Source organism: Pan paniscus, chromosome 8 (assembly GCF_029289425.2).
Source record: "Pan paniscus chromosome 8, NHGRI_mPanPan1-v2.0_pri, whole genome shotgun sequence".
NCBI classification, from domain to species: domain Eukaryota; kingdom Metazoa; phylum Chordata; class Mammalia; order Primates; family Hominidae; genus Pan; species Pan paniscus.
Genome location: NC_073257.2, coordinates 83487548 through 83513931, shown reverse-complemented (window position 1 = coordinate 83513931; position 26384 = coordinate 83487548). Strand labels below are relative to the sequence as shown.

General features: G+C 51.9%; 1 protein-coding gene across 3 annotated transcripts in view; it reads right to left on the bottom strand.

Moving 5' to 3' along the window:
• Positions 1 to 444: 444 nt before the first annotated feature.
• SLC29A3 (solute carrier family 29 member 3) overlaps positions 445 to 26384 on the bottom strand; it is a 44169-nt gene continuing 18229 nt past the window's right edge. For 2 of the 3 annotated variants that reach the window (XM_008968970.4, XM_008968971.4), the window contains exons 3-5: positions 12037 to 12263; positions 7578 to 7740; positions 445 to 1877 (exon numbers count right to left, since the gene is read on the bottom strand). In XM_008968970.4, coding sequence (XP_008967218.3) covers positions 1223 to 1877; positions 7578 to 7740; positions 12037 to 12263 — 1045 coding nt within the window. In that variant the 3' untranslated portion in view covers positions 445 to 1222. Of the gene's footprint in view, positions 1878 to 7577; positions 7741 to 12036; positions 12264 to 19529; positions 19613 to 26384 lie in introns of all 3 variants that reach the window. The other variant, XM_003815958.5, reaches the window with a different exon arrangement.

The window sequence follows — 26384 nt, the reverse complement described above, 5'->3', positions numbered from 1 at the left end:
CTTCATCTCAAAAAAAAAAAAAAAAGAAAAAAAGAAAAAAAAATCCTCAAATTAGGCTGGGCACAGTGGCTCACACCTGTAATCCCAGCACTTTGGGAAGCTGAGGTGGGAGGATCGCTTGAGCTCAGGAATTTGAGACCAGGCTGAGCAACATAGTAATACCCATCTCTACGAAAAATTTTAAAAATACAGAAATTAGCAAGGCATGGTGGTGTGCACCTGTGGTCCCAGCTACTCAGGAGGCTGAGGCTGGAAGATCGCTGGAGCCCAGGAGTTCAAGGCTGCAGTGAGCTATGATCGAGCCACTGCACTCCAGCCTGGGTGACAGAGCAATATCTTGTCTCAATAATAATAATAAATTTTTAAAAATCCTCAAATTGCCTAATCTGAGTGTGCCATTGCTTGTTAAGACTCTGACTAACAGAGACATCAATGAGGCTTACATTGAATACGCAAGTATTTATTATGCCCTTGAACCAATGGCTTTGACATGCTGTAAACAGGAACACTAAAAGACCCTCATCTTGACCCAGGCCATAGACCACCAGGTCATGAGGATCCCTCTTTTTTTGAAAACCCAGGCCAGACATGCTTGATCCCTTGCACAGGGAGGCCCTCTGGTCCCTCTGGAATGAAGCATTCATGGAAGGCCCGTCTTTCTGGGTTTTCCAGTCTGGTTAGTGGGCAGTTGTTCACCCACAGAACACAGGAGTCTGTGCACACTTGAGTCTTGGGCCTGAGGACTGACCATGCCAGGGGGACTTCCATTCCAGGGAGACCCCTTCAGGGTAAGGAAAGCTGAGCATTTGCTTGCATCTCGCTGTCAGCTGGAATGAGCGCAGCTGGGAGGATGCAAAGAGCCCATGGCTGGGTTTTGGCACTGGCTTTGTAATAACTCTAGGGCGAACACTGGCAGCATCTTTGAAGGGCTAGAAAGAAGGTGGAATGTTAACCATCAGCTGTGAAGGGAGTACCTCTGATTTGTGCTATTTCTTCTTCAACTGTCTCAGGAGTGTTCTGTTAATATGACTGGAATATCTGCCTTGCACGGAATGGGCATGGACGTGGCTCACTGGCATCTTGGGAGGGATGAGGCCCGAGTGTGCTCTGCTCTCTGTCCCCAAGTGAAACTTTAGGCCTTTCCTCCATGGCCCCCAGCCCTCCTGCACTCTCTTCTCATCTTCAAAGGCTCTGAAGCACCAATGTCCTTGTGTCCTCCCTCCTAGATGAGGTGCACCAGGAGGGTAGAGCAGGCTGAGCCCAGTGTTAAGCCCAAGCACACATAAAAGGACATCACCACTCCCGTGGCCTCAGCCAGCTCCCTGGGCACAATCTTAGGCCCGTAGAGGAGGGCCAGGGTGCTGAGGTAGCCATTGCTGAGCCCCAGCAGGGAGCTGAGGAGTGCGGGGTACACATCGGACTGGAAGACCACAGTCTTCAGGTGGACGCGGGGCTGGTAGTTACAGAGCACGAAGAGGGGGATGAGGCAGGTCCGGAGGAGCACGAACCCTGGGAGTGCCTTGCTATTGGGCCCTGGCACCTGGATCCAGGCGGTGAGCTGCCGGCCACATAGGTCAGCAAAGTTGTACAGGAGGAAGGTAGTGAGGGGGATGAAAAACTTGGTGGTCCACAGTGAGCCCGAGCCCTTGTTGAGGGACTCGATGTTGGTGCAGACGGCGGGGTAGATGAGGCTGGTGATGAAGAAGACGTAGGTGACACAGAAGCCCAGGCTGGCCGTCTTCTTCAGGATGGGGCGGAGAGGGGGCGTGTGGGAATCAATGAATCTGGAGGCCACCGAAGGGGCACTGGGGGAGTCCTGAGGAAGCTCCTCTTCACCAGAAAACACATGGGCCGCAAGAACAGGCCTCATGTAGTACCTGCGGGGAGGAGACAGGGCCACCATCAAGCAGGTTGCTTGGGATCTGAGTCAGCACAGCCAGGGGTGGGCACTCAGAACAGAACCTTCCGGCCCAGCATGGAGAGCCCAAGCCCCGTATGCCCACAGCTCCAGTGTTCCCTGAGATGACGGATGCTGTCACGGGGTGGCCAGGGGAAGGCCTGCATTGTCCCTGGCCTGCCTGCCAGCGCGGTGGCCATGCCATGAGCAGGGACAGAGGAAACCAGGACTGACCACTGCATGGTGAGTCTGGGCCCCTGTCCTGGCTCACCTGTTTTTGTTGTATTTTAGGAGAGTAGAGGTAAAATAGTATTAAAAATGCAGATTTCTAAAATGATAAAAGGAATACAAGCTTGATACAACAAACCCAAATAATACAGAAAATAAATGATATAGTATTAATAGAAAGGGGACTCTGACCTCTTCCCACTTCTGATTTCACTCCTTAGTGGTACTGGCTGTTAACATTCTAGGCCGGGCATGATGGCTCACGCCTATAATCCCAATACTTTGGGAGATAGAGGCAGAAGGATCGCTTGAGCCCCGGAGTTCAACATCAGCCTGCACAACCAAGTGAAACCCTGTCTCTACAAAAATGACGATAATAATAATAATTTTAAAATAAAAGAAATTAGCCAGGTGTGGTGGTATATGCCCATAGTCCCAGCTACTGGGGAGGCTGAGGCAGGAGGATTGCTTGAGCCCAGTTGTTCAATATAGTGAGCTATGATCACACTACCACACTCCAGCCTGGATAACAGTGCGAGACCCTGTCTCAACAAAACAAAACAAAACAAAACAGAAAAACCAATCTGGTACATACTGTTCCATGCACACACAAACAACACTCACACAGTTATATTTCTTAAGCAAGAGTGGGGTCAAGCCATACATATTGTAAAACTTTCTGCAACAGTGTAATGCCTAAATACAATATATGTAAATAATATATATAAATGCCTTATACTAACTGCCTAAATCATGCATAACTGTGAAACATAAATGAATACATAAAATTGCATAAAGAACAGTATCTTGTGGCCATCCTTCTACACAGGAACATGTGGCCTATGTCTCCCTTATGTTACTCTATGATGGTTCACCGGATGGATGTACAATTTAACTGCTTCCCTACTGATGGACACTTAGGTTGCCTCGACTTTTCATTACTACAGACAATGTTGCAATGAATATCCCTACACATAAATCCTTGCACATGTATACTAGTATTTTGGTAGGGCAGATTTCTAGAAGAGGAAATTGCTGGATTAAAAGGTTTATACCTTTAACATTTTGATAGCTACTGATAAACTGCTCTCCTAATAGGTACTACCAGTTTAACTTTGCTCAGCACCACTTACCCACCCTAACTGAAGTAACTTGCCCTGTTCATCTCTACCAGAGCACCTGTTTAGTTCCTTCAAAAGAACTAACCACAATCTACAGTAATTGCATTGGTTTACTTGTTTATCATGTGTCTCCTTCGGTAGAAGACAGGTTCTTGTCATGCTTGTAATCCCAGCATTTTGGGAGGCCAAGGTGGGCGGGTCACTTGAGGTTAGGAGTTCAAGACCAGCCTGACCCAATGGCGAAACTCCACCTCTATTAAAAATACAAAAATTAGCCAGGCATGGTGGTGTGCGACTGTAGTCCCAGCTACTCAGGAGGCTGAGGCAGGAGAATCGCCTGAACTCGGGAGGTGGACATTGCAGTGAGCCAAGACCGCATCACTGCACTCCAGCCTAGGTGACAGAGTAAGATTCCGTCTCAAAAAAAAAAAAAAAAGAAGAAGAAGAAGACAGGTTCCTGGAGCAAGGACCACATTTGACTGTTTCCAGCTAAATCTTCAGGCACGGAGTAGCCCTTCAACACATAACTGTTGAAAGAACTGAGAAGCAGCCTATAGAAGTGTCTTCCATATCCTCAACACTGAATATCATTAATCTTTCCAACTTCTGCACTCTGACCAATAAGAAAGCTTAGATCACTTTCCCTTACTGTGTGACCTTGCCTGAGCCACTCAACCTCTCTGGGTCCCAGGTATCTGAAAACCAGGAGACACAGGCTGACTGTATTAATGCAGCTCAAACAGAGGGAGTTGGTGTAGGGGTGTGTGTGTAAGCAGTAACTTGGTTCTGGTTTCAGCCTTGTCTCTGCCTCCCTGTGTGATCTTGGGCCAGGCACACCCCTTTCTGGACCTGCTTCCTCCTCTGTAAAATGGAGGTTTCAAACAGCCAAGAAGTTTTGAAGCCCCAGTCAGTCCTCCCACCCTGAGGACCTGCGGATAACACCCATGTGGGTGAGTGGGTGTGTGGGAGGGCCCGTCCCCAGAATCCAGAATCACTCTTCAGTGACGGTGAACGGGGTGCTTCAGCCAAAAGCCCTGTCTGGTTTCACAATCGCTATCTACGGAAAGGAATATTCTTACTTCCCCTCTATTCAGCGTCGTCAGGTCCTTGCCTTAAGTCTGCTCTCAGGAAATTCCCCACCAAGTTCCTCTGGTCGCAGCTCTTCCTCCTAAGTTCTTCCAAATTTTCCTGCGTCATCTCACTCTCCCAAATGTAGGACGGGCGAGCTTGCCTTTTCAGGAAGGTTTAGTCCAAGCAGACCCGGGAGCACAGCTCTCTCCATGAGCCCCATCCTTAGAGAAGTGTCTGTGAGCCCACAGATCCAGACCCTAGTTTTAATCAGCAAAGAAACAGAAGCTTCGGTCCAGGCACAGTGGCTCGTGCCTGTAATCAATCCCAGCGCTTTGGGAGGCTGAGGCGGGTGGATCACTTGAGGTCAGGAGTTTGAGACCAGCCTGGCCAATGCGGTGAAACTCTGTCTCTACAAAAAATACAAAAATTAGCTGGGCGTGGCGGCCCATGCCTGTTGTCCCAGCTACTCGGGAGGCTAACTTGAGGATCGCTTGAGCCCTGGAGATCAAGGCTGCCGTGAGCCGTGATTGTGCCACTGCACTCCAACCTGGGCAACAGAGTGAGACTCCGTCGCAAAAAAAGAAAAAGAAAAAGAAATAGAAGCGTCTACAGGATAGCATGGTCCTGGGTGTTCTCTGTCTCACATGCTCAGCTGGAAGGGACTCTGGCCTGCCCAAATGAGACTAGGAACTAGGGTGACCAACCATCCTGGTTTGCCTGAAATTGTCCTGGTTTTAATACTTACAGTCCCTTGTCCTGGGAGCTCCTTTGGCTCTAGGCAAGCAAGGAAGGTTGGCTACCCTGCTGGAAACAGACCCACCCAAAGCACCAGAAACAGGACACGAGGAAACAGCACGAGGAGTGGGGCGATCCTCCTGTTCCTCTGTTCATTCAGTGGCTGGAGAATCATTTAAGGCACAACGCTGAGGTGCCAGGCAGTGTACAGGATGCTGGGGGATGGAGAGCCAGCCAGGCCACAGGAAGCACGGGGACGTCAGCCTGGAGCCACAGCTAGGCAATTTCTGATGACAGCCCTGAAGGGGCGGGGAGGACTGGGCAGCCCAGGGGTCTGTAGGTGCCTGGGATACTGCATAGCTCAAGCAGATCAGCCCCCTCCTATCCTCAGAACCCTGAGGACTGCTGAAGCGGTGAAGAATCCTATAGCTGGGGAAAGTGGCTCACTACCAGCCCAGGGGGAATCGCTGTTCTGCTGAAAGGCTGGGGGTTCTAGGGGTTAACAAAGTGACTCTCCTCATAAGGACAGGGAGAATGAATGATGAGATAAGGCCCTTGCAGTCACGAGCCAGGGATGTAGCATGATCCGGTGGGGAGAGGCTACTCCAGAAACAGCTCCAGTCCTGCCGTGACTCACCAGGTGAGTGACCTGGGGCATGCTTGTGAACTCTCCAAAGCTTCAGTTTCCCCAGCTCTCAAGTGAGAAAATACAATCACAGCTGCACAGATTGTCATAAATGATAAACAAAAATATACACATAAACTGCTTAGCTTTGTGCCACTGCAAAAAATAGCTTCCTGTGGAACAGGGCCGCATCAGGGGCAGATCTCTCCCCAGCTCTGCTGGCTCACGCACCTGGCACTTCACTTAGCCTTCTCTTGGTCTCAGTTTCCTCACCTGTTAAATGGGGATAACTCCTGCCTTTCCTACATCAAATAAGATAGTGGATAGGAAAATGCTTTGAAAAGAATAAAACACGAGAGAAAGACAAGCGTTGTTTTTATAAAAAGCAGCAGGCAGCAAGAAAGCAAAAGGAGGAACTGGAGACAGAAAGCAAGAGTAAGACTCGAGACAAGAAAACAGGTCCTAGAGGTGGAAAGGAGCCTCATAAGGCAGCAAGTTGTCCAAGCACAGGTTTGGAGTCATCTTAAAATCCTGCCTGGCTCTACTGCCTACTGGCTCTGAGATTCAGGCAAGTAATAATTTAACCTCTTTGTGCCGGGCATGGTGGCTCATGCCTGTAATCCTAGCACTTTGGGAGGCTGAGGCAGGAGGATCACTTGAGCACAGGAGTTCAAGACCACCCTGGGCAACATATTGAGACTCTGTCTCTATACAAGCTTTTTTTTTTTTGAGATGGAGTCTTGCTCTGTCGCCCAGGCTGGAGTGCAGGGGTGCGATCTCAGCTCACTGCAAGCTCCGTCTCCCAGGTTCACACCATTCTCTTGCCTCAGCCGCCCGAGTAGCTGGGACTACAGGCACCCGCCACCATGCCCGGCTAATTTTTTGTATTTTTAGTAGAGACGGGGTTTCACTGTGTTAGCCAGGATGGTCTCGATCTCCTGACCAGGTGATCCGGCCTGCCTTGGCCTCCCAAAGTGCTGGGATTACAGGCGTGAGCCACCGTGCCCGGCCTACAAAAACTTTTTAAAAAAATAGCTGGGTGTGGTGGCACACCTGGAGTCCCAGCTATTTGGGAGGCTGAGGTGGAAGGACAGCTTGAGCCCAGGAGGTCAAGGCTGCAGCAGGCCACGATTGCATCCCTGCACTCCAGCCTGGCCTGCAGAGTGAAACCCTGTCTCTACTAAAACAACAGCAATTTAATCTCTCTGAACCCTGGTTTTCTAATCTGTGCATGGGAATAATAAAAAATAATAATAGTACTGTATTCTAAGAGGAACAGGGGAGTGTGAGTTTGTTTTTTGTTTGTTTGTTCATTTTCAGAGAGACAGGGTCTTGCTGTCACCCAGGCTGGAATTGCAGTAGTGCAGTCAGCTCACTGCAGCCTCCAACTCCTGGGCTCAAGTGATCCTCCCACTTCAGCCTCCTGAGTAGCTGGGACTAGAGGCACATGCGGCCATGCCCAGCTAATTTTTTATTTTTTGTAGAGACAGGGTCTCACTGTGTTGCCCAGAATGGGTCTTGAACTCCTGGGCTCAAGCGATCCACTGCCTTGGCCTCCCAAAGTGCTGGGATTACAGGTGTGCTCCACGGTGCCTGGATAGAGGTGTGAGCATTGAATGAGGTAGGACACATCAAGCTCGCAGGAACACAGCGCTGGAATAAGGGGTTGTGTTTCACCAGTGCGAACTATTATTCACCATGATTAAACTTGAGGCTCCAACTGCTTGACTGTGGCACAGAGCCAGCCTCTCACATCCACCAGCCAAGCCTATTTGTTGAACAACTGCTTTGAGCCATAGCACCTAAACAAAGAAGCCAGCATAGAAGCTGCTGAGAAAAAGAAGCATGGCTATAACTGGATACACAGGAAGGAGGCATGGACAGTGAGTGGCACCTTCACCTGGCATACTCCAGCCTGGACAGCAGCAGGTAGAGTCCCATGCAGAGCACGAGGAAGATGGTGGCCGTCAGGAAGAAGGCCAGGGCGCTGTTCTTCACATCACTGGATGCAGCCAAGTCCACTAATGAGGCCACGGCGCTGACCGTCCCGCCCATGGCTCCTCCTGCAGAGAACAGAGGACACGCAGAGATGGTGAGGGGTGGGCGAGGAGGAGTGGCTGCGGGCCCCTCCCTGCTTGGGTTTCACAAACCAAAATAAAAATTCCTCCGTGCGAAAAATGCCAAAGCTCTCTCAGTGTCCTGAAGCCTCAGAGACAGGGAGGGCCCAGCAGCCAAGCATTTCCAGCATTTCCTGAGTTTCCAAGGGGGTCATTTTCCCCTCTCTCTGCTGGACTTGTAAGAGGCTGCTGCCTGAGGTGGCACATGGCCTTCAGGGGACCACCAGTCCTCTGCCTTTCCTGTTTCACCTCTGACCCTCAACCTCCATCTCTCTTTATTGCCCTTCTAGTGGGGGCTGAAATTTTAGATTTAGGGGCAGGAAGTGCCAGAGACCTCTGGATTTCCTCTTCTCTGCCCCCGGCCCAAAGTACCCACCAACCAAACTGGGAAGGAGGCTCAGGGACTGTCCTCACATAGGGTCCCCTGCTGCCCAGAGGCCACCCTTTCTGGGGGTGTCCTCACTGGCTATAAACCCCCACCATTGCCCACCCATGAGCTCACGGAACCTACTGTGTACCCCAAGGCGGCTGTGGCACCATGCACATGTGAATGCATGTGTAACACATACAACACTCACACACACAGTCATACACCTACATGCACACACAAGCACGCAACCACCCCACCACATGGAATGTTCTCCTTGCCAATGGCTTTGACACACATTACCTGTGAGACTGTGTGGCTGCCACACCTTTCACTGCTACCTAACAGAGGAGGCCACACGACCTACTCGGGTGCCAACGGGGCTAGGAGTCAGGCGGATGGATGTGTCACCCTGGACTCTGCTACTTGCTAGCTGGGACCCTAGGGGTAACGTGGCTTCTCTGACTTTACAGTTTGCTCGCTTATAGAATGGGAATAACAACCCCTGCCCTGTGTGTTGCTTTGAGGACTGACTGAGAAGATGTTCAGAAAGGGCCTGGCACACAGTAGACTTCAACAAACGCTATGCCCTGCCTCGCCACGACTGCATTGTTGCTTCTGGGAGGCAGCAGACATGTCTTTCTGTTCCTTCGAACTCTCACAGCCATGGGTCATCTTCCTGTGCTGGCCACGAGTCAGAAGGCCTGTGTGCAGCATTGCTTGGGAACACTGGCACCAGTGTGGGCTGATCACTTACTTTCTTCCCTGCCTGTGTTTATTTGCCTGGAAAGTGGGGCTAATACTTGTCCTGTTCATCACAGGTGACCGTAGTGAGGTGGAAACAGGACGATGAGTGGAAAAGCACTGACAACAAGGCCAACACCATCACCATCAATGCGGGAAGGGCCTGGTGGATGAGCTGGGTTGACTGGCGGGATGAACCTGCCCACTTCAGAGGATCAGAATGTCCATTCCTGAAGAGGCGGGAAGAAGGCTGGGTCCGTGTGGGCATGGCCTGCTCTGTCTCCATCAGGCAGCTCTTACACAGCACCACTTTCCTGCCCACTATTGCACGAAGCAGAGGGGAAGGGGGACAGTCAGGCCCCGTCCACCGTGCGCACCATCACGGCTCCCCATGCTCTGCCTGTGGCCTCTGTGGCTCTACAGAGAATAGCCCTTGGTCCGATGGAGGATCCTTTCCCCAGCCTCTCCACCATAAGTTCTATTAGCCTGGGTAGTACTTGAGGGAGGGCAAAGGTATAAAAATTAGCACTGTAATTAGGAACGCAGACTCCAGAATCAAAACATCCGAGTCCAAACCTGGCTCTACTTCTTCTAGTTGTGTGACCTTCAGCAAGTCCCTTAACCTCACTGTGCCTCTGTATCCTCATCTATACAATGGGGGTGTTAATAATACCCACCTCGTAGGGCTGTGATGAAGATTAAAAGGATTATTACACGTGAAGCACTCAGAAGCCTGCCTGGTGCGGAGAAGTGCCAAATACCAAACAAATCCTTTCTGATTCCCAGTTAGGTGCTTGGCTATTTCTGTCCTTCCCACATCAAAGCAGCAACAACGGGTAAACCCTTTGCCAAGAGGATGCCCACTTCTGAGAAGCTGTAATCCCCGCCTAGACATTTTGTAAGAACTGGGGTTAAACTCAGTAAGACACTCCCCAGCTGCCCCAAGGAAGAGATCTTAACATCACTGCCTACTGATTTTCCTCTCTCTCTTTCCAACTTGTAGAGAATTTACAATGTTATCATCAACAACAAACCAGGCCTCCGGGAGCTCATCCTTCATGACTCTCCACTTTTATCTCATCAGTTATGGAAATACATGCAAATGAGGGGTTTAAAAAAACACCAGCGCAAAACAAATGAATTGTTCCTCAGATGCCAACGCGTGCGGAATTCACAGACGGGCTGTGCTGGAAAAAAGCAAGTGGGGCTGGTGAGGTGGTCTTGTGGCCTCTGGAAGACTGGGACACCTTGATTTTCCAGGGTGTTGGGCACCCACGAGGGCCCAATACAGTGGTGACCACGGTTTAGACTCAGGGTCATTAATACTGGCATAGAAGTACTAAACTTCCCCACTTTTCTAAACGGACTTTCTGAAAAATCCATAGGAGACTCCCCATCCCTAGAAGATCACAGGTGGACAGATGAACCCGAGGACCGCTTGCCAATGTAAATGGTGAGTTTGGTCACTGGCTCCTGGAGAGCCTGCCAGCAAGGATGGAAGGAACTAAGGGGATAAGAGCCTCCTTCTGAGATGGCGGTGACAGAAGGAATTAAATCCCATGTCCAGTGGCCACTGCCTTCAGTCCAGAAATGCCCGTTTGAAAGCATCGCTGATGCCATGTTGCCCGCACCCAGGAAACTTAGCAACAAGTCCATTTTTATTTTATCTTAGGCCCAAGTGTTTCCCAGGATACAGCCAGAAGCCTAATCTGATCTCAGAAATGGCAAACAGATTGAAGCTCACATCTAGACTCTGATCTGCTGAGAGTAACTGCCTCAAGTGCTGCGCTGAGAAGGATTTAGAAGCTCAGGATGAAAGATAGAGATCCACCAGTGATGTCTGGCACTGGCTCGAGTGGAGAAGGGACATACCCTTGTCAAAGTATTGTCATCCTGGCCACATGCTTCCTGGCATTATTAACTAAGGGGCACAGCACAGGTTCCTTGTGAAATTGCTGTCACTGGGCAAATGTTTAGAGCTCTCCTCTGCATAACAGGGGCATGTGGAGGGGCAGACACAGCAGCAGAACCTCCAGTCTTGCTCCCAGGGACTGTGGCCTCCTGGCAAAGCACCAATGGTTCCTGACCCGCTCCTTTTTACCTGGCTGGGTCATCTGGGTGAGAGATGTGTGTGTCTCCAGCTTAGAGAACAAAAGTGCCAAGGCCTCCAGAACAGGCTCATCAACATCAGCATCAAACGTCAGCTAGAGGGGTCGGCCCACGTCGTGCACAGGCATACCCACGGGATACCAAAGCTTGGGGGTGCTGGGGGTGAGAGTTTATTCACTGAGCCATCAGCTCCGAGGGGACTGGTGCTTGTTCATCTTTGCATCCCCAGGACATAGCAGGTCCTCTATAAAATCAGAAAGGAAGAAAAGATAGAAGGAAGGAAAGGAGACAAGAAGAGGAAAAAAGATAAGGAAAAGGAAAAATAGAAGAGGAATAGGAGAAGGAGGGAAGGAAAGGGAGGAAGGCTGGTTTCAGGAATTGCATTTTGTAGGCAGGCCATGTTATCCAAAAATAGCTGCGACTCTGTCTCCCCTCCTGCCTACCTTCTCACAGTCACGGTGGGAGACTTTCATACTCTCCCAGAGGTGGGTCCATCTGTCTTGAGTCTGGGTGAGCTTATGGCTATGGTAGAACTGACCCTATGTGGCTTCTTTTGCTAAATCAGAAATAAAGCTTCTGCCTGGATCTCCTGAAATGCCGGCTTTTGCAACCCAGACACCATGCCATGAGGAAGTCAAAGTTGCCATTTGAGGTCCACATAGAGAGGAACGGAAGTCCCCGGCCCCAGCCCAGCCCTGGCTAAGCTTCCAGCCAGCAGCCACTATCAACACGCCAGCCAGGAGGGCGTGCCACCTGGAACTGGATCCTCCGCTCCCCGTCGAGCTATGCTGGCTGATGCCATGGGGAGAAGAGAAAAGCTACACCTGCAAACTTCTGTCCAAGCTGCAAATTTGTGAGTAGTAGAAATGACCGTTGTTGTTCTACAACACTAGATGACTGAAACACAATCAGCACCCATGCCATTTCCTTTTCAGAAAAGGCCACCACATGCTCATCTCTGGCTCCCTCCCATGACTCCTGGGTGGATGAACCTGGTCAGCTGCCCGGACCCCGGCTCTCACCTGATATCAGCGCCTGGGAGTTCCTCATAGGAAAGGAGCCAGTCATGCCGTAGATGCTGCTGCTGAAGACAGTGGAGGCACCGCTGAGGATCACCATGCAGACAATGGTGACCGCAAAAAAGCCACGGGTCCAGGAGGAGGTGTCCACCTTCACCAGTGCGGTTATCACCATGAAGATGGCCAGGATGACCGTCAGTGAGGCCAGGACACGGATGTGGACTGCAACCCTGGGGTGAGGATGCCAGAAGCAGTTAGACACCCCTTCGGGGCTCCTGTGTGGGCTGGGGCTGGTGAGCCACCTTAAGGGAAGCAGGCGAGTTTAGCAGTTAGGGCTGTTCACTCTGCAGTCAAGAGGCCTGCACTCGAATCCTGCCTTCCCGGCTCCCTAGCTGTGTGGCCTTGGGTAAGGGACTCAGTTGCTCTGGTTTCAGCTTTTGAACTTGTACAATGGGGAGAGTTGATTCAACTCACAGGGGGGTGAGGCTGAAGAGGTGAGCAGTGTGGGGTGGAAGCGGCAGTGCCTGGCTCAGGGCCAGCGCTCAGTGGGTACTGCTGCTTTTCACCTTGCTGTGAGGTTCAAGGACACGAGGACACCAGGATGTTCAAGGCAAACCCCTGCTCTTCCTGCCACAGGGCTGAGCTCCTGCTGGCTTTGTCTAGTGTTTAAACAGAGCAGCCACCCACTGAGCTTCCTTTCCCCAAAACTTAGCAGGTGGTTTGGGGGGAAAGGGAAGAAGGGAAGAAAATCATCGTCGTCATCTTCATCATCATCGTCGCCATAGCAAACACTCAAACCGTGTTTAATGCATACTTTTCTAGCACTCTTCTAGGCATTTTCTGTATGCCAGTGTGTTTGATTGTTACACCGGTTCTGTAAGACAGGTATTCCTACCTATCCCATGTATACAGATAAGGAAGCTGACGTCAGAGAGGTTGAGGAACTAGCTCAAAGTCACTCAGCAATGAACCCAGGAGGTCTGGCTCTGGTCAGTTCTCAGAATGATGCTCTACTGCCTCCCCTGGAGTGAGGAAATATGGATGGCACAGAAGTGGTGGCCAGGGCAGGGGCATCCTCCTGTGATGGCCTCAGTCATCATGGGGAGCAGGTGATGCCAAGTTAGTGCTGCCTGGGGCCAAGGGAACCCCCACACTCCCCAGCACCATGCCTGCATATGAGCCATGTACTCTTCCCAGCCCCCATACTGGCCTGGGGAGAAAAGCAGGGAAGGAGTCTATCTGAGAAGCTGCACATTTTTATTCTAGGGAGCAAGAACATCATCTCAAGGGGCTGCTTAAATCATCAGATTAGACTAAGCTTTAAACCGGATTGGATGTGTAGTTAATTTTCCTGCTAACCAGTGGGAGGGGGCTGGGAGAAAAGCCAGATTACATACTTTTTTTTTAATTAAAAAAAGAAAAACTTGAAAGGTAGGAAAAAAATACACACACACACACAGACACACACACACACACACAAGTAGGTGTGAAATGATGAGCATGAAAAGCAAGAAAGGAATTTTTTCAAAGTGCTTTTGTGGCCCCAGGCTAATTTGAGTTTCCCTCTGGTCCTCAGCTAAAGGGAGAGCAGGTGCTGTCCCTGCTTTCTAAGGGGTATGAGGAAGCCCAAGGAAGTGAAGGGACAGTTCAAGGTTGTGGAGTGAGTCTGTAGGGAGCTGGGATGAGAACCCAGGTGTGCTGAGCCCCAGCCCATCACTCAGTCTGTTAACGTGTGTACTCAATGGTGTGGTCATTCTGCAAATGTGCATTGAGCAGCTACTGTGTGTCCAGTACTGTGCTGGATGCCCAGGACATGGGACAGACCAGCAACAGATATGTCATCTCACTGTGGTAGGTGCTCCATCAGGAGGCCCCAGGGCATCACACAGCACATCTGAGGGGCACAAAACCCACCCTGGGCATCGTGGAAGGCCATTTCGAGGCAATGTCTATGCTGGATGGTAACGACGAATGGGAGGATATAAGTGCATGTGTCTTGGGAGAGAGAGTGAGGCATGTTCAGGGAGCTGCAAATGGACTCTGGCTGTAGTCAAGATGCGAGCAGAGGAGCACAGAGGTGATGCTGGGGAGAGGCGTGGACTCATGTCCTGGAGGAGGGCGGGGTGTGGGGCCTTTGTCTGCCAGCACCACCCCCTGGGAGAACATTCCTTCGCCTAGTCATCCTGGGGAGGTGGTCAGCCAGGTTGCCCATACCCACACCCACACAGCCACAAACAACAGGCATGTGACGCAGCCTGGGGCAGTCAGAGTGTTGCCTGCTCCTAGACCCTGGGGTTGAGTTAGGAATTAGCATGTGACCCACATAGGATCATTAAGTCTTCCCTGGGACTGCTACATGGAAGCCGTGGAGAGAAGCTCGCTGCCGAGACTGTGTCTGGGGCTGCTGGCTGCCATCTAGCCAGTTGCGTAGGGCGAGGCTAGACATGGAGGAAAAGCCATGCAGAGACACATGGAGTCCAGGGGTGGTGCAGAGGAGATCCCCTAGATCCAAAGATGCCTAAAGGTGGACCTGCCTTTAATTTTCACTTAAAGAGGACATCCTTTTTCTGTGGGTACTCAAAGTACCCACTAACGCAAAGAGGTACATCAGGGTTTCAAGCTGAGAATGACATGGTCAGAAGCTACAGCAATGCTGCTGGTGTCCTGCCCATGTGCCCTCCCTTTTACAACTCCAGGAGTGGTGTTACTTACCTGGGAGTGACAGGTAAGGAACACCTCCTAAGAGCAGCCTTCAACCAATGACTAGGGAAGTTGGTACATAAATACCCCAGCTCCCTCCTGCTCAGCCGTGCTCCACACTGGCTCTCCAAGATCCCCAGCAGGACTGTGTTCTTCTCCCTCCTGAAGGAGCTGACTTGATAAGGCATCCTCTGCTGACTGCCTTCCCTTTCCTGTCCCCATTCCATACTCTCCCACCTTCACCTCCCAGATAAACTACTCGCATTTGAATCCTTGTTTCAGGGCCTGCTTGTGGGGAACCTTGCATTAAGATGCCCATGAAGACCTCACACTGACACACATCTTCTCAAGGTCTGCAGGGGCTTTGGCCTGGACAGGAGCTGTTGGGCAGCCAGGTAGACACCTGGACCCTTGGCGGCCCGGAGCATCTATCGTAAGAGTACAGCAGGGGCCCTGGAGGCCAGCAGTCAAGACTTACCCCTGATGCTCGAGGTGGTCCTACACACTCAGCTCTGTCACACAGTGTCCCCACCCTCTCCTAGCAGCTGGAGCTGTCCCACCCACTCCCAAGATAAGGGCCAGCAGGGCATGGAGCCTGAGTCAGGAGACCGGAGCCCTGCCCAGCTCTGTCATCGGCTCTCCGTGTAACCCCTGACAAATATTCAACCTCTCTGGGCCTCAGTCCCTTCATCTCTAAAAAGAAGCAGCTAGACCCGATAATATTAAGGTCCCTAACAGCTAATGATTCTAAATCTGAAAAAATTCAAGTGGAGAGAGAGGTTGGGAACAAATGCCAAGAAGTTTGAACCAGTTCCTTGGGGCAAGAAGGAGGCAAAGGCCAGGCTGGAAAGATGAGGCGCGCTGCAAAGGCAGAGCCCTGCCTTGTTCTCCCCCAGCACAGGCACAGGGCCTGGCAGGCACTGGGTAAATATCTGCTGGATGTACAAATTGACAAGCAAGGGAGATCAGTAGCACCCGGGGGTGGGGAGGTTTCATGCTGGTCTGAACCTCCCAGCGGCTGTCTGCTTCTTGATCCCTGCTGCCTCAGCATGGCAGGAAGTCCAGCTGGAAACATCCGGCAGCCTCGGGAATGGCCTCTGCCTCTAACCGCCTCCTCACAGACACGGCCAGGAAAAAGTCCAGCAGGAATGGTGCAGCATCATGGGAGCCCTCCTGTGTGCCTGTCGCTACAAGGTAATAAGTTCCTTGAACAGGAAGGTTGTTTTGCAGAGAGCTGGGGGACTGCTTACTCAGGTACCCCCAGGGCAGGAAAGTTGGGGAGGAATCAGAGAGGAGGAGGTCAATACCAAATGCATTCCAGAAACAATGCAGTGTGGAACGCTGCTCTGTCCCCTCCTCTGTCCCCCTACATGGCCCTTCACCCGCACAGGTCTCCTTCCCGCCTGCTAATTATCTGCTGCATAAACCACTCTTGCCCAGAGCCTCCATCCGTGGGCTCTAGGGCTATTTTCAACATTCATCAAGCTTCATGAAATGTGCCAGGTGCAAGCCTTGTCCACAGGCATAAACAGAGGACACTGGCTTCCCTCTCTGCTGCTTCCACCCAGGAAGGGAGAGTGGCCCAGGAGACAGTGGTGCTCTTAGGGTCTTAGGAAAGTCTAGACTTTCAGCTGCTCTAACGTCTGGGGTTCTACTTGGAGACAGGGCATGGCCAAGAGGACAGCTTCAAGACCAAGACCCTGGGGCAGGTCTCAGTCCTGTGAAGACTCTTGGAGAGGCTGCCTCCAGTACCCAGGTTGCCGGTCCCCCCACTCCCTGACTCGTGAGGGCTCAGGACCCCACTTATGATTTCTTCATAAGTCTCCAAGATGTAAATCCTCCTCATAAGTATTTATGATGCTGCAGATTTAACATAATAAAACACTTGGCGATTATGGATAAGCCAGTCGGGAAAGCCACGGTTCTCCAGGAGGGGAGAAAAGGAGACTTTTCAATCTCGCACATTAAATAAAAAACAGCTTAGCCCCAGACCATCTTCCCACAGCCTGGAAACAGATGGAGGCCTCAGAGGATGTTCCTGCATTGCCCTTGCCCCCTCTCCTAGAGCCTAGGAGGAGCAGGGGCAGGCCAGGGGTGGGCTAATTCCCTCTGAGAATGTCCTGTAACTGCTGAGCCATCTGCCGGGACCCAATCTCAGAGGGCAGCTGGCCTGGGGGCCCACATCTCACTGGAGACAGACCCAGCCCTTCTTAACCACCCCCTTCCATCCCAGCAGCCTGAATCCCGGAGAGACAGGGCTCTCACTAGAAGGATCTTGGGAGTGGCTCTGCCTGCAGGGGCAGGGGTGTGTGCAAAGCTGGGGAACTAGGATGTAGGTGGCTCAGGGGTTCCAAGCACAGATGTAGGGTGAGAAGGTCCCAGTTCAAATCCTGACTCCTCCCTTTCATTCTAGCCGAGGCTGGAGCTCAGTGACGTGACCATAGCTCACTGCAGACTTGAACTCCTCAGCTCAAGCGATCCTCCTGCTTCAGCCTACTGAGTAGCTGGGACTACATGCATGTGTCACCATGCCAGGCTAATTTTTTTAAAATTTATTTTTGTAGAAACAGCATCTTGCTATAGTGCCCAGCGTGCTCTCAAACTCCTGGGCTCAAGCAATCCTCCTGACTTGGCCTCCCAAAGTGCTGAGATTACAGGTTTGAGCCACTGCACTCCGCTGGCTCCATCCTTAATGGCCACCTTCCCTTGGGCCAGTCACCTCCACGAGCCTGTTTTCCCATCTCAAACCAGGGTCACAGCAGTTTCCAGCTCTTAGGCTGCCGTGAGGGTTAAAAGAGATAATGCATCTGCAGGATATAATGCTCAGAAGTGCTACTGTTAATTGGATAGCATTCTCTCACAGCCCAGAGGCTGGACCTTCCCTGCCACTCCTGACCCATGGCCCAGGAGTGCTTTCAGCCTGTGGGACCTCCGGACCACTGAAGAGGCAACAGGCAGGCTCGGCTGTCCCATGGTGCCCCTGTGGTCTCCTGATTTCCACCTGGAAAATGAGGCAATGTCACGGCCTCCCTCCTGTGTTGCAGTGCAGCCTAAGGGACATGACAAGGGGTGATCGAGGCATTACACTCTTGCTATAGTTCAGATGGTGATTCTGGAACTGGAAGGGGCTGGGAGCTCTCTCTAGGCTATCTGGGCTGGACAAACAGCCCCATCCTCAGGGCGGGCTGAGTGAGTAGACAGAGAAAACCATGAGTGAGCCAAGGGCTCCCCCCACCACGGCTGTCTCCCCTCTTCCTCGCCTCCTGCTCCTGCCTGCACTGGCTCTCAACACACCCTCTCTCCTGCGAGGCACAGCCAGGACCCCTGCTCTGCCCTCCTCTACTCTCCTCCTGGGGTGGGGTCTCCGCAGGCTGTGCCCCCTCTGCTAGGACACTGACTATGGCCCTAGGAAGGCAGGAGTGAGGCCTGTGAAGGCCAGTTGGCTGGTGAGAGGGGCTGCAATGCCCCTCTCCTTCTCATTCTTCCAGGCTGCACTTTGGTTTGGAGAAGGGTGCAAATTCCATTGGGAGGTGGGATCTATGTCCCCTTGAAATGAAGGGGGCTTTGTGACTGCCCAAACCAGTCAAGTGTGGCAAAAGTGACAGCACATGACTTCCAAGACCAGGTTGTAAAAACCACGCAGCCTCTCCCTTGTTCTCAGCCACTGGGTAAGCCATCCTATTACCCTGAGGCCGACATGTGACACTACAAAGAGAGAAGAGAGAGAGAGAGGGGATATGAATGGCTCCAGCTCCAGCTGCCATCTGACTGCAATTGCAGGAGAGAGTATGACAGCTGAACCTCGATAACCCCCAGAACATGAGAAGTACTCATGACTTGTATTGTTTTAAGCCACTAGCTTTGGGATCATATTATGTAACAGATAACTGCAATATCCCCATGACATAATATGTTTGGAAAGACTGATCTATTCAGGCTCAGAATGTAAAAGACACTCGTGGTGCCCTCTCTCCTCTTGCACCCAGAGCAGACATCACTAATCAATCCCAGCACCCTCCCTGAAGCCAGACCTGCCTTAGAATCTTGTCCAGCTAGAGATCTGGCAGTCACTACAAATTGATTAGAACTGGGCAAAACAGATTTGCTATCAGTGACCTCAGGTTTTAGTAGGCCATGGCGAACAGCAGCCCAGGTTTCTGGACCAACCATAACGTAGCCATTGATATCATTTAGTGGCAGCTTAGGAGAAATGCAGGCAAAGTAGCTAGGGCTATTGTCTTTGTAAACTCAAATTGAGAATTTGAGCCAGCAAGTCACCCACGGGGGTCTATGGACATGCTAATTTGCCCAGCTAGCTCCTGAATAACTCCTTCCCAGGCACATCCAGATGGAGCCTCTCGTGGCCCTTACCATTATTACAATGTTGGAACTTCCCCCGTGAGCCCTCTTGGGAGTGGTTGACACATGAGCTGGTGTTACCAGCTTAGCACTGAACAGTCAGGTGACCCATTCTGGGCCAGAGACTTGCAGACTGACAGGATCCCTGAGAAGAGAAGGGAGGAAGACCCCTGCATCCCCACACACTTCCCACTGGCTGCTGCCACAATGTCACAGCGATGTCACAGTATGTGGCTGGAGAGTGACAGCCCAGCCCTGGGGGCATCACCAGGGATCTGATCTGACTTCTCACTCTTCATGCATAAATCTGAGCTGCTGCATCCTACTTTGGTGACCACCACTTAAGTAGGCAGAAAAATAGCAGCTGCAGGCAAGAGGGGAGTAGAGGAGGCAGGAGACCAAGGCAGAGGCCTGAGAGAGGGAAGAGAGCCGCCTACCTGTTGACAAGCAGGAAGTTGGCCACCAGGCACAGCATGGAGGGCACGGTGGAGGCAACGGCAAGGTAGCTCTCAAAGTAGTTCTGCAAGCACACAAGTGAGGAGGTGCTGCGGTCACTCAGGGATGGAGGTGAGCAGTTCCACCCGAGCAGAGACAGGGCCCCTCTCTGTGCGGCTTCTCCCCACTGTCTTCAGACACCCAGGAGCCGTGGGTGAGCCCACCTCCAAACAAGGCCCCACCCCATCTCCAGCCTAAGACCGCTCACTCAGCCACTCAACAAACAGCTGCCAATGTCAGCTGTACTAAGTGCTAGAGGCATAGGAAGGATAAGTCGTTCCTGTCCCCAGTGAGGCCCTTGGTGCTGTGCAGCCCACACTTCTGCCCATGGACTGAGGCCATGGGGACAGAACTCAGTGTTATGTCTGAAAAGAAAAGTTTGACCTATCAGCCTTCTTGGCCCATCACCAAAATGCAAGACTATCCACGTTTTTGTTTTTAAGTTTTTAGTAGAGACGAGGTCTTGCTATGTTGCCCAGGCTGGTCTCAAACTCCTGAGCTCAAGTGATCCTCTCGCCTTGGCTCCGCAAAGTGCTGGTATTACAGGTATGAGGCACCGCTCGCTTGGGTTTTCTTGTGACCCAACCACATTCTTGCTTTCTTGCCACCAAGTGACCTCTTAGATATACACCAGGCCCTGCTCCCTACAGGGAAACTCTGTTCTCACTCTGGATTTGCTCTCTTGATAGAGCAGCTACAGAAGGTCAAAGCCATTTGGGGAAGTAGCTCCTAGATTGCACAGAATGAGGAAAAAGGGCATTTTCTGGCAGCAGCTCAGGGGTGTGACAAAGAACTGTGCAAACACAGACAGATGAATTGCCTGATTATGATGTGCTGGAACTCACAGCTAAAGCAGCTGTGTGGCAGCTGTATGTGTCTGTGAAAACTCAAAGAATGTCCAGTCATTAGGATGGACTGTACTATGTGTGCATTATCTCTTAATATACCTATCTTTAAAAACAAAACAAGGCTGGGCATGGTGACTCATACTTGTAATCCCAGCATTTTGGGAGGCCAAGGTGGGAGGATGGCTTGAACCCAGGAGACCACCCTGGGCAAATAGTGAGACTCTGTCTCTACAAAAAATAAAAAAATTAGTCGGGCATGGTGGTGTGCACCCGTAAGTCCCAGCTACTCAGAAGGCTGAGGCAGGGGGATTGCTGGAGCAAGGAGTTCGAGGCTGCAGTGAGTACACCACTGCACTTTAGCCTGGGCAACAGAGTGAGACCCCATCTCTAAAAAATAACAGAAAGAAAGATGTCACGGGCCCCTTTGAGTCTGAAGCACAAGCCTTCCATAGTTCCCTTTGAAGCCTGCAGAGTGCTTTGTGGTCTTTGAAATCTGCACCCTGAATATAAGGCTGTGGTGGCCTTGCAATTAAAATGATAATCGCAGCTAGTGAGGTCCGTCAACCATGAGCCTGGGAAATAGCCTTTGAGCTGCACCTCATTGTTCCTGCCCTGATGGGCTCAGTAGAGCCTGGACTGGTCGGGGGCACTCAGTCAATTACATCTTGACACAGTGGCTGGGCCTCTGAGGCTGGGAGGGCACTGAGTAGAATGAAGGAGAGAGGCCCTTAGGAGGAGAGGGCTGCAGATGGGGCTGCGTCTGCCCCCACCCCAAGCCCCTGGTGAGGCCCCTTCATCCAGTGGCTGCTCGATCTGTGTAATGCAGAATCTCTGATGATTTTGTTTCTTCGAGCAGGCTCAGGTTCCCTGAATGAGAATTTTTCAGGTAACTGAATGTGCCTGTTTGTTGATATTGAAGCAGTAAAAGGTATCATTTAATGTTGAAAAGCTTTTTGGATATTGACCACTGGATAAGACTCTGAGTCTCTTTCTGTTGTCTGGGCCCATTTCTCTGCCTTACAAAGAACTCAGAGAACAGACTTGAGGCCAGGCCATCATTCCATGAGCACAGATCAGGAGATGGAGATGCACATGGTGACAGGAGTTGACTCAGCACATCCCACAGAATTTACAAAAACAAACCACTTAATTCCTGATAGAAACACATGGTGGGTTGTATTCAATTATTTGTTGCTTTTGCCTATAGGAAAAGTTCTAAAATGAGGTGTGGTGGCAGACTCTAAGGTGGCCCGTGATCCCTGCCTCCTGGTGCTCACACCTGTGCGATGCCCTCCCCTGAGTGTGGATGAGACCTGTGGCTGCTTCCAACCGAGAGAGTGGAGCAAACATGAGGTGTTACATAGGACTGTAGCACCCACATTGCTGGACTCTTTTCCTCCCTTGCCAGATTTGGGGAGGCAAGTGGCCATGTTGGGGAACCCTACCTGGCATGGAACCCCAAGTTGCTGAGGACGGTCTCCAGCCCTCTCCCCGCAAGAAACTGAAGCTCTCAGGCCTACAACCACTAGGAACTGAATTCTGCCAACAACTGGAGTGGGCTTGGAAGTGACCTTTCTCCAGCTAAGCCTCAGAGGAGACTGTAGCTCTGGCTGACTGATTGCAGCCTTGTGCAAATTCAGGCAGGAGACCCAGCTAAGCTGTGCCTGGACTTCTGGCCCACAGAAACCCTGTAATTATAAATGCAGGTTGTTTTAAGCCACTCATTTGTAGTATTCTGCTAGGCAGCGATAGATTCCTAATTCATGAGGGTTTCCGATAGCTGGGTTCCTACTAATCAGGGTTTTCCTGAATATTTCAGCCTTCCTGTTTCAATTTAAATTCAGTTCCTTGAAGAAAACCAGGACAGTTGATCATGCTCCTTTCTTTGACCCCCCAAGAGACAGGAGGAGCAGTGTGCTCACCCATGAGGGGCACAGAGGGTTAGCACACCAGTCCCTGCAGCCCTTCCCCACCAAACCCTTGGCTGAAATTAGGGTTTTTGCAGATGGCATGTGCTGATTTCAAGAAACGGACTTAGTGGATGTTGCTCCAGACGGACTTACCCTGCCTGCCCCTCAGGTAACTCACCTTGGTCCCCTGTCCACAGCCATTGGTCCCATGGTCATAAAATCACTGCCACTGCTGCCACCACTGCCACCAAAGGAGGAGCTGACCCCCACAGAGAGACCCCACGCCCTGCTAGGCTGCACCAGTGGCTGTGAGAGGGGTGGGGGACGCTCCCCCGAGGATGGGGGAGTCAAGCCCCGTGAGACCCACTTTAACCAATGAGAGGCAGGAGCTAGAAGGAGCCCACAGATCATTCGTCCGCCTCTCCTCTCCCCAGACTGGCTGCTCTGAACGTGGTAGCTCCACAAGACTTTTCCAAGGTGTTCCGTGTGTGCTGCTGCAAAGCTGTGGCCGCTCCAAAATACCATCGCCCATTGTGTTTGCTCTCTGTGTCCCAGCCCTACTTCCCTTTCCCTCCCTCTTACTTCCCTGGACCGCACTCCCTGGTGGAGTATTCCCATCAGCACTGCCTTCCTAAGAAACCAGCGGCGAACGTCTACGTTCCACTCTTGATTATTTACTTTGTCGCCAGGCAGCTGGCATGTCCCTCCTGGGTTCATCTCATTTGCTTCCAAGAGGTGTTGGGGCTATCTTCTCCCATTTTAGTTATGGAAATGTGAAGACATTTGAATACAGCTCCAAACTCACTGTGACTAGGATGGTAACAAGACTGACCCCAAAGCAATCCATCCATCTAATGAATGGGGGATTTTATGTACAGCAGTGTTTGGGGATCATTCACAGAGTTCACCTCCACTGGGGCCTGATTCCTGAGAGCTCCCTCAAAAGTCTGTTTTGATTTGTTCTACCCCTACAACCAACTCCACTTCTAGAGATGAGCACATGGACCCAAAGGCCAGCTCCGGCCATAGAGGAGCGGGGATGAGAAGATCGTCAGGGAGCTGGCAGTGGGGCCACTGTGTATGATGGTGGAGGCTGAACTTTGCACAACTCCAGGGGCACCAGACCTGTAGGCTTGTGATAGGAATGGCGCCACTCAGAATTATGCCACAGCAGCTCTGTTTACATAGCTGACTAAAAGCCTGGAGGCCTGGGGGTCAATGTGGGCCTTATAGAACCAGAGGTGAAAGGCTGGGTGTGACTCAGCAAGAAGGCAGGGCTGGAACGCAGGTGGATGCAGGGCAAAGACATTAGGAGGTGACAGGCCTCCCAAGCAAGTTTCTCTGCCCCAGCAGGAGGGCCCTGGGCAGGAGACCCTTAGGCTGGTTAGTAATCTCATGGTGCTCAGCCCTGGCTGGGCAGCCACTTCTGTGCAGGTCAGCACCTCTTCCTGTTTTGACCTGTCCCTTTGTTTGCTGAAGAGGTGTCAAGCCCATGTGCCAGTGCTGTGCTGGTGGCTGGGTGGATACAACGGAGGAGCTGTGGCACCTGCGTGCCCTCGGGGAGGTGGACGCAAGCCTGGAGCTGGAGTACAACAGATACAAAGTGTTGGGGGGCATGGAAGGAGGGGCTCTGGGGGGTTTCCACCAGGGCCATCTTGGACGGCAGCTGGAAAGATTGGGGGAAGCATGTCAGACAGATATGGGAGGTACGGGTGCCAGTGGGGAGAGAAACATTCCCAACAGGACGGAACGGCTGGCACAAAAGCATGAAGGGATGCTTCCCCACCAGTGAGGATGCCAGCGCAGCTCATCTGTTGAAAGCAACCTGAGGCTTCCTTAGCACCAACAGCCCCTCCTGAGCTGAAGCAAACCACACTGTGTTGTCCATCCCATCCACAGGAGGGCTGGCAGAACCTCAAGCAGCCAAGGCACTCAACCCCCAGAGCGCTAATGGCAGAGAGGCCCATCAGTCACCTCTGAATTCTCAAACCCACGTGGGAGAGGCCCAGCTCTGAGGAACAGAGGGATAGCTGTGCTCCCTGAATGTGAGATCTGATCTCCCTGCGCACCACTATCTCCCTAGCGTTATCTGCACCCTGCAATGACCTGGAGCTCAGGCAGGGTGTGGGACTCAACATCCAGTCTCTAAGTAATCGCATCAAAGTCAGTTAACCCAGGTGGGGAAGTGGGAGCTCTGCAGAATGCCAGGGAACTCTGACATGCAAGCAGCACAGCTTCCAGAGGGCCTGCACACACCCCAGCCCATGTGCTCTTACCACAGCCAGTGAGGGCGAGGCAGGGCTGGAATCGCTCCCATTTTACAGATAAGCAGCCTGAGGCTCACAGAGGTAGAGGAATTTCCCAGAGGTACACAGAGGTCCACATTGGGAGTGCTGGTGGCAGCATCTTTTGCTGCAGAGCAGGGCAGAGACCAGGTGGAGACATATTTATCATCCCCCTACAAATGTATAAGCTGCTCTAGCTGAGGTTGTCTGTCTCCTGGAGGCACAAGCCCAAACACTATCACTGGGGTCGTGGTGCATCACCAGGAAGCCTCAGATGCTGGGCCTGGCAGCCACATGCCTTCCAGCAGCAAGCAGGAATGTGAGACACGTTCCTCTCAGGGAGGGCAGTGTCTTTCTTCTATCTGGCCCTAAGGTGCAGGTGACCTGCCCAAGCCAGCAAATGACAGAGTTTGATTTTTTTTCTTTTTTTTCGAGACAGAGTCTCGCTCTGTCGCTAGGCTGGAGTGCAGTGGCATGATCCTGGCTGACTGCAACCTCCGCCTCCTGGGTTCAAGCAATTCTCCCACCTCAGCCTCCCGAGTAGCTGGGATTACAGGCGTACAATACCACACGCAGCTAATTTTGTATTTTTAGTAGAGACAGTGTTTCACCATGTTAGCCAGGATGGTCTTGAGCTCCCGACCTCAGGTGATCCACCTGCTTTGACCTCCCAAAGTGTTGGGATTACAGGTGCTGAGCCATGGTGCCCGGCCAGGGTTTGATTTCTTTCTCCTCTTTCTGCAGTGGTAGACAAGAGTAAAGGAATACGTTAGCTAATCTTTTCTCTCAAATCCCACCGCCCATTTCCCTCAGCATTTCCAGAGGCCTATGGGTCTTAGTAGTTTTAAAAAGAAAAGAAAAGAAAAAGATTAAGAGAAAAGCCCCCACCTCTGTCAGTTACCCAAAATTGACGGACATGGTTGGTAGCTAAGCAAAGACCATGTTAAAGAGTGCCTGTGGGTGGGCAGCATGGGGCAGGCTTCCAAGCCCTCGCCTTACTCTGCAACCCCTGCAAAGAGCCCCAGAGTGGGCCTGGGGGCCTCACCCAGACTGGCCCAGGGTGGGCATGGGGGTTCCTCACCCAGACTGTGGACAGGCCCTGGCCCAGGGGTGCCAGGCATCAGGGTACCCCCATATGGTGGGTGAATGTGGATGAGCCACTGCCGGCCTGGGCAGGGGGGCACTTGAGTTGCTCGCCATGGTGAGAAGCAAACTCATTTTCATTTGCTGCACTCTGACCCAGTTTGCGAACACCAGGAAAGGGGAGAGATGCTCTTCAAACACAATTTAAAAGCCCACCAGAGCCAGCTGGCCAGATGTGAGGCCCATTTTATGACGGGCCACATTTCCTCTCCTCCGCCACACTGAGAGGCTCCGTGCTAAGCGTCTCTTCTGGAAGAATTCAATTCCAGGCTCAGAGTCCAGGTAAAGAGGTTTCTTCGGGCAGGGAGGCCCCGAAATGAGCCCGTTTATCTCTGGCAGACCCTGGTTAAGCTTTCTCTTCCCTGAATGCCATTTGGGCACTTTGAAATAAGTGCAGCAAATTAGTCACGAGCTGCGGCAGACTCAGTGTCCGTGCTGCTGAGCGGCTTCTGCGAGGCAGCTTTGTGCAGCCCCCACCTCCAGAAAGCAGCAGCAGAGGCAGCTGGGCTCCTACCGGGCAGGCGAGGAAAAGCGATTCAAGCCTGGGGGTGGCAGCTCAAGGCAGCAGAGCGTTACCTGGATCACAGGGGCATGAAATTAGCAGCAGCGAG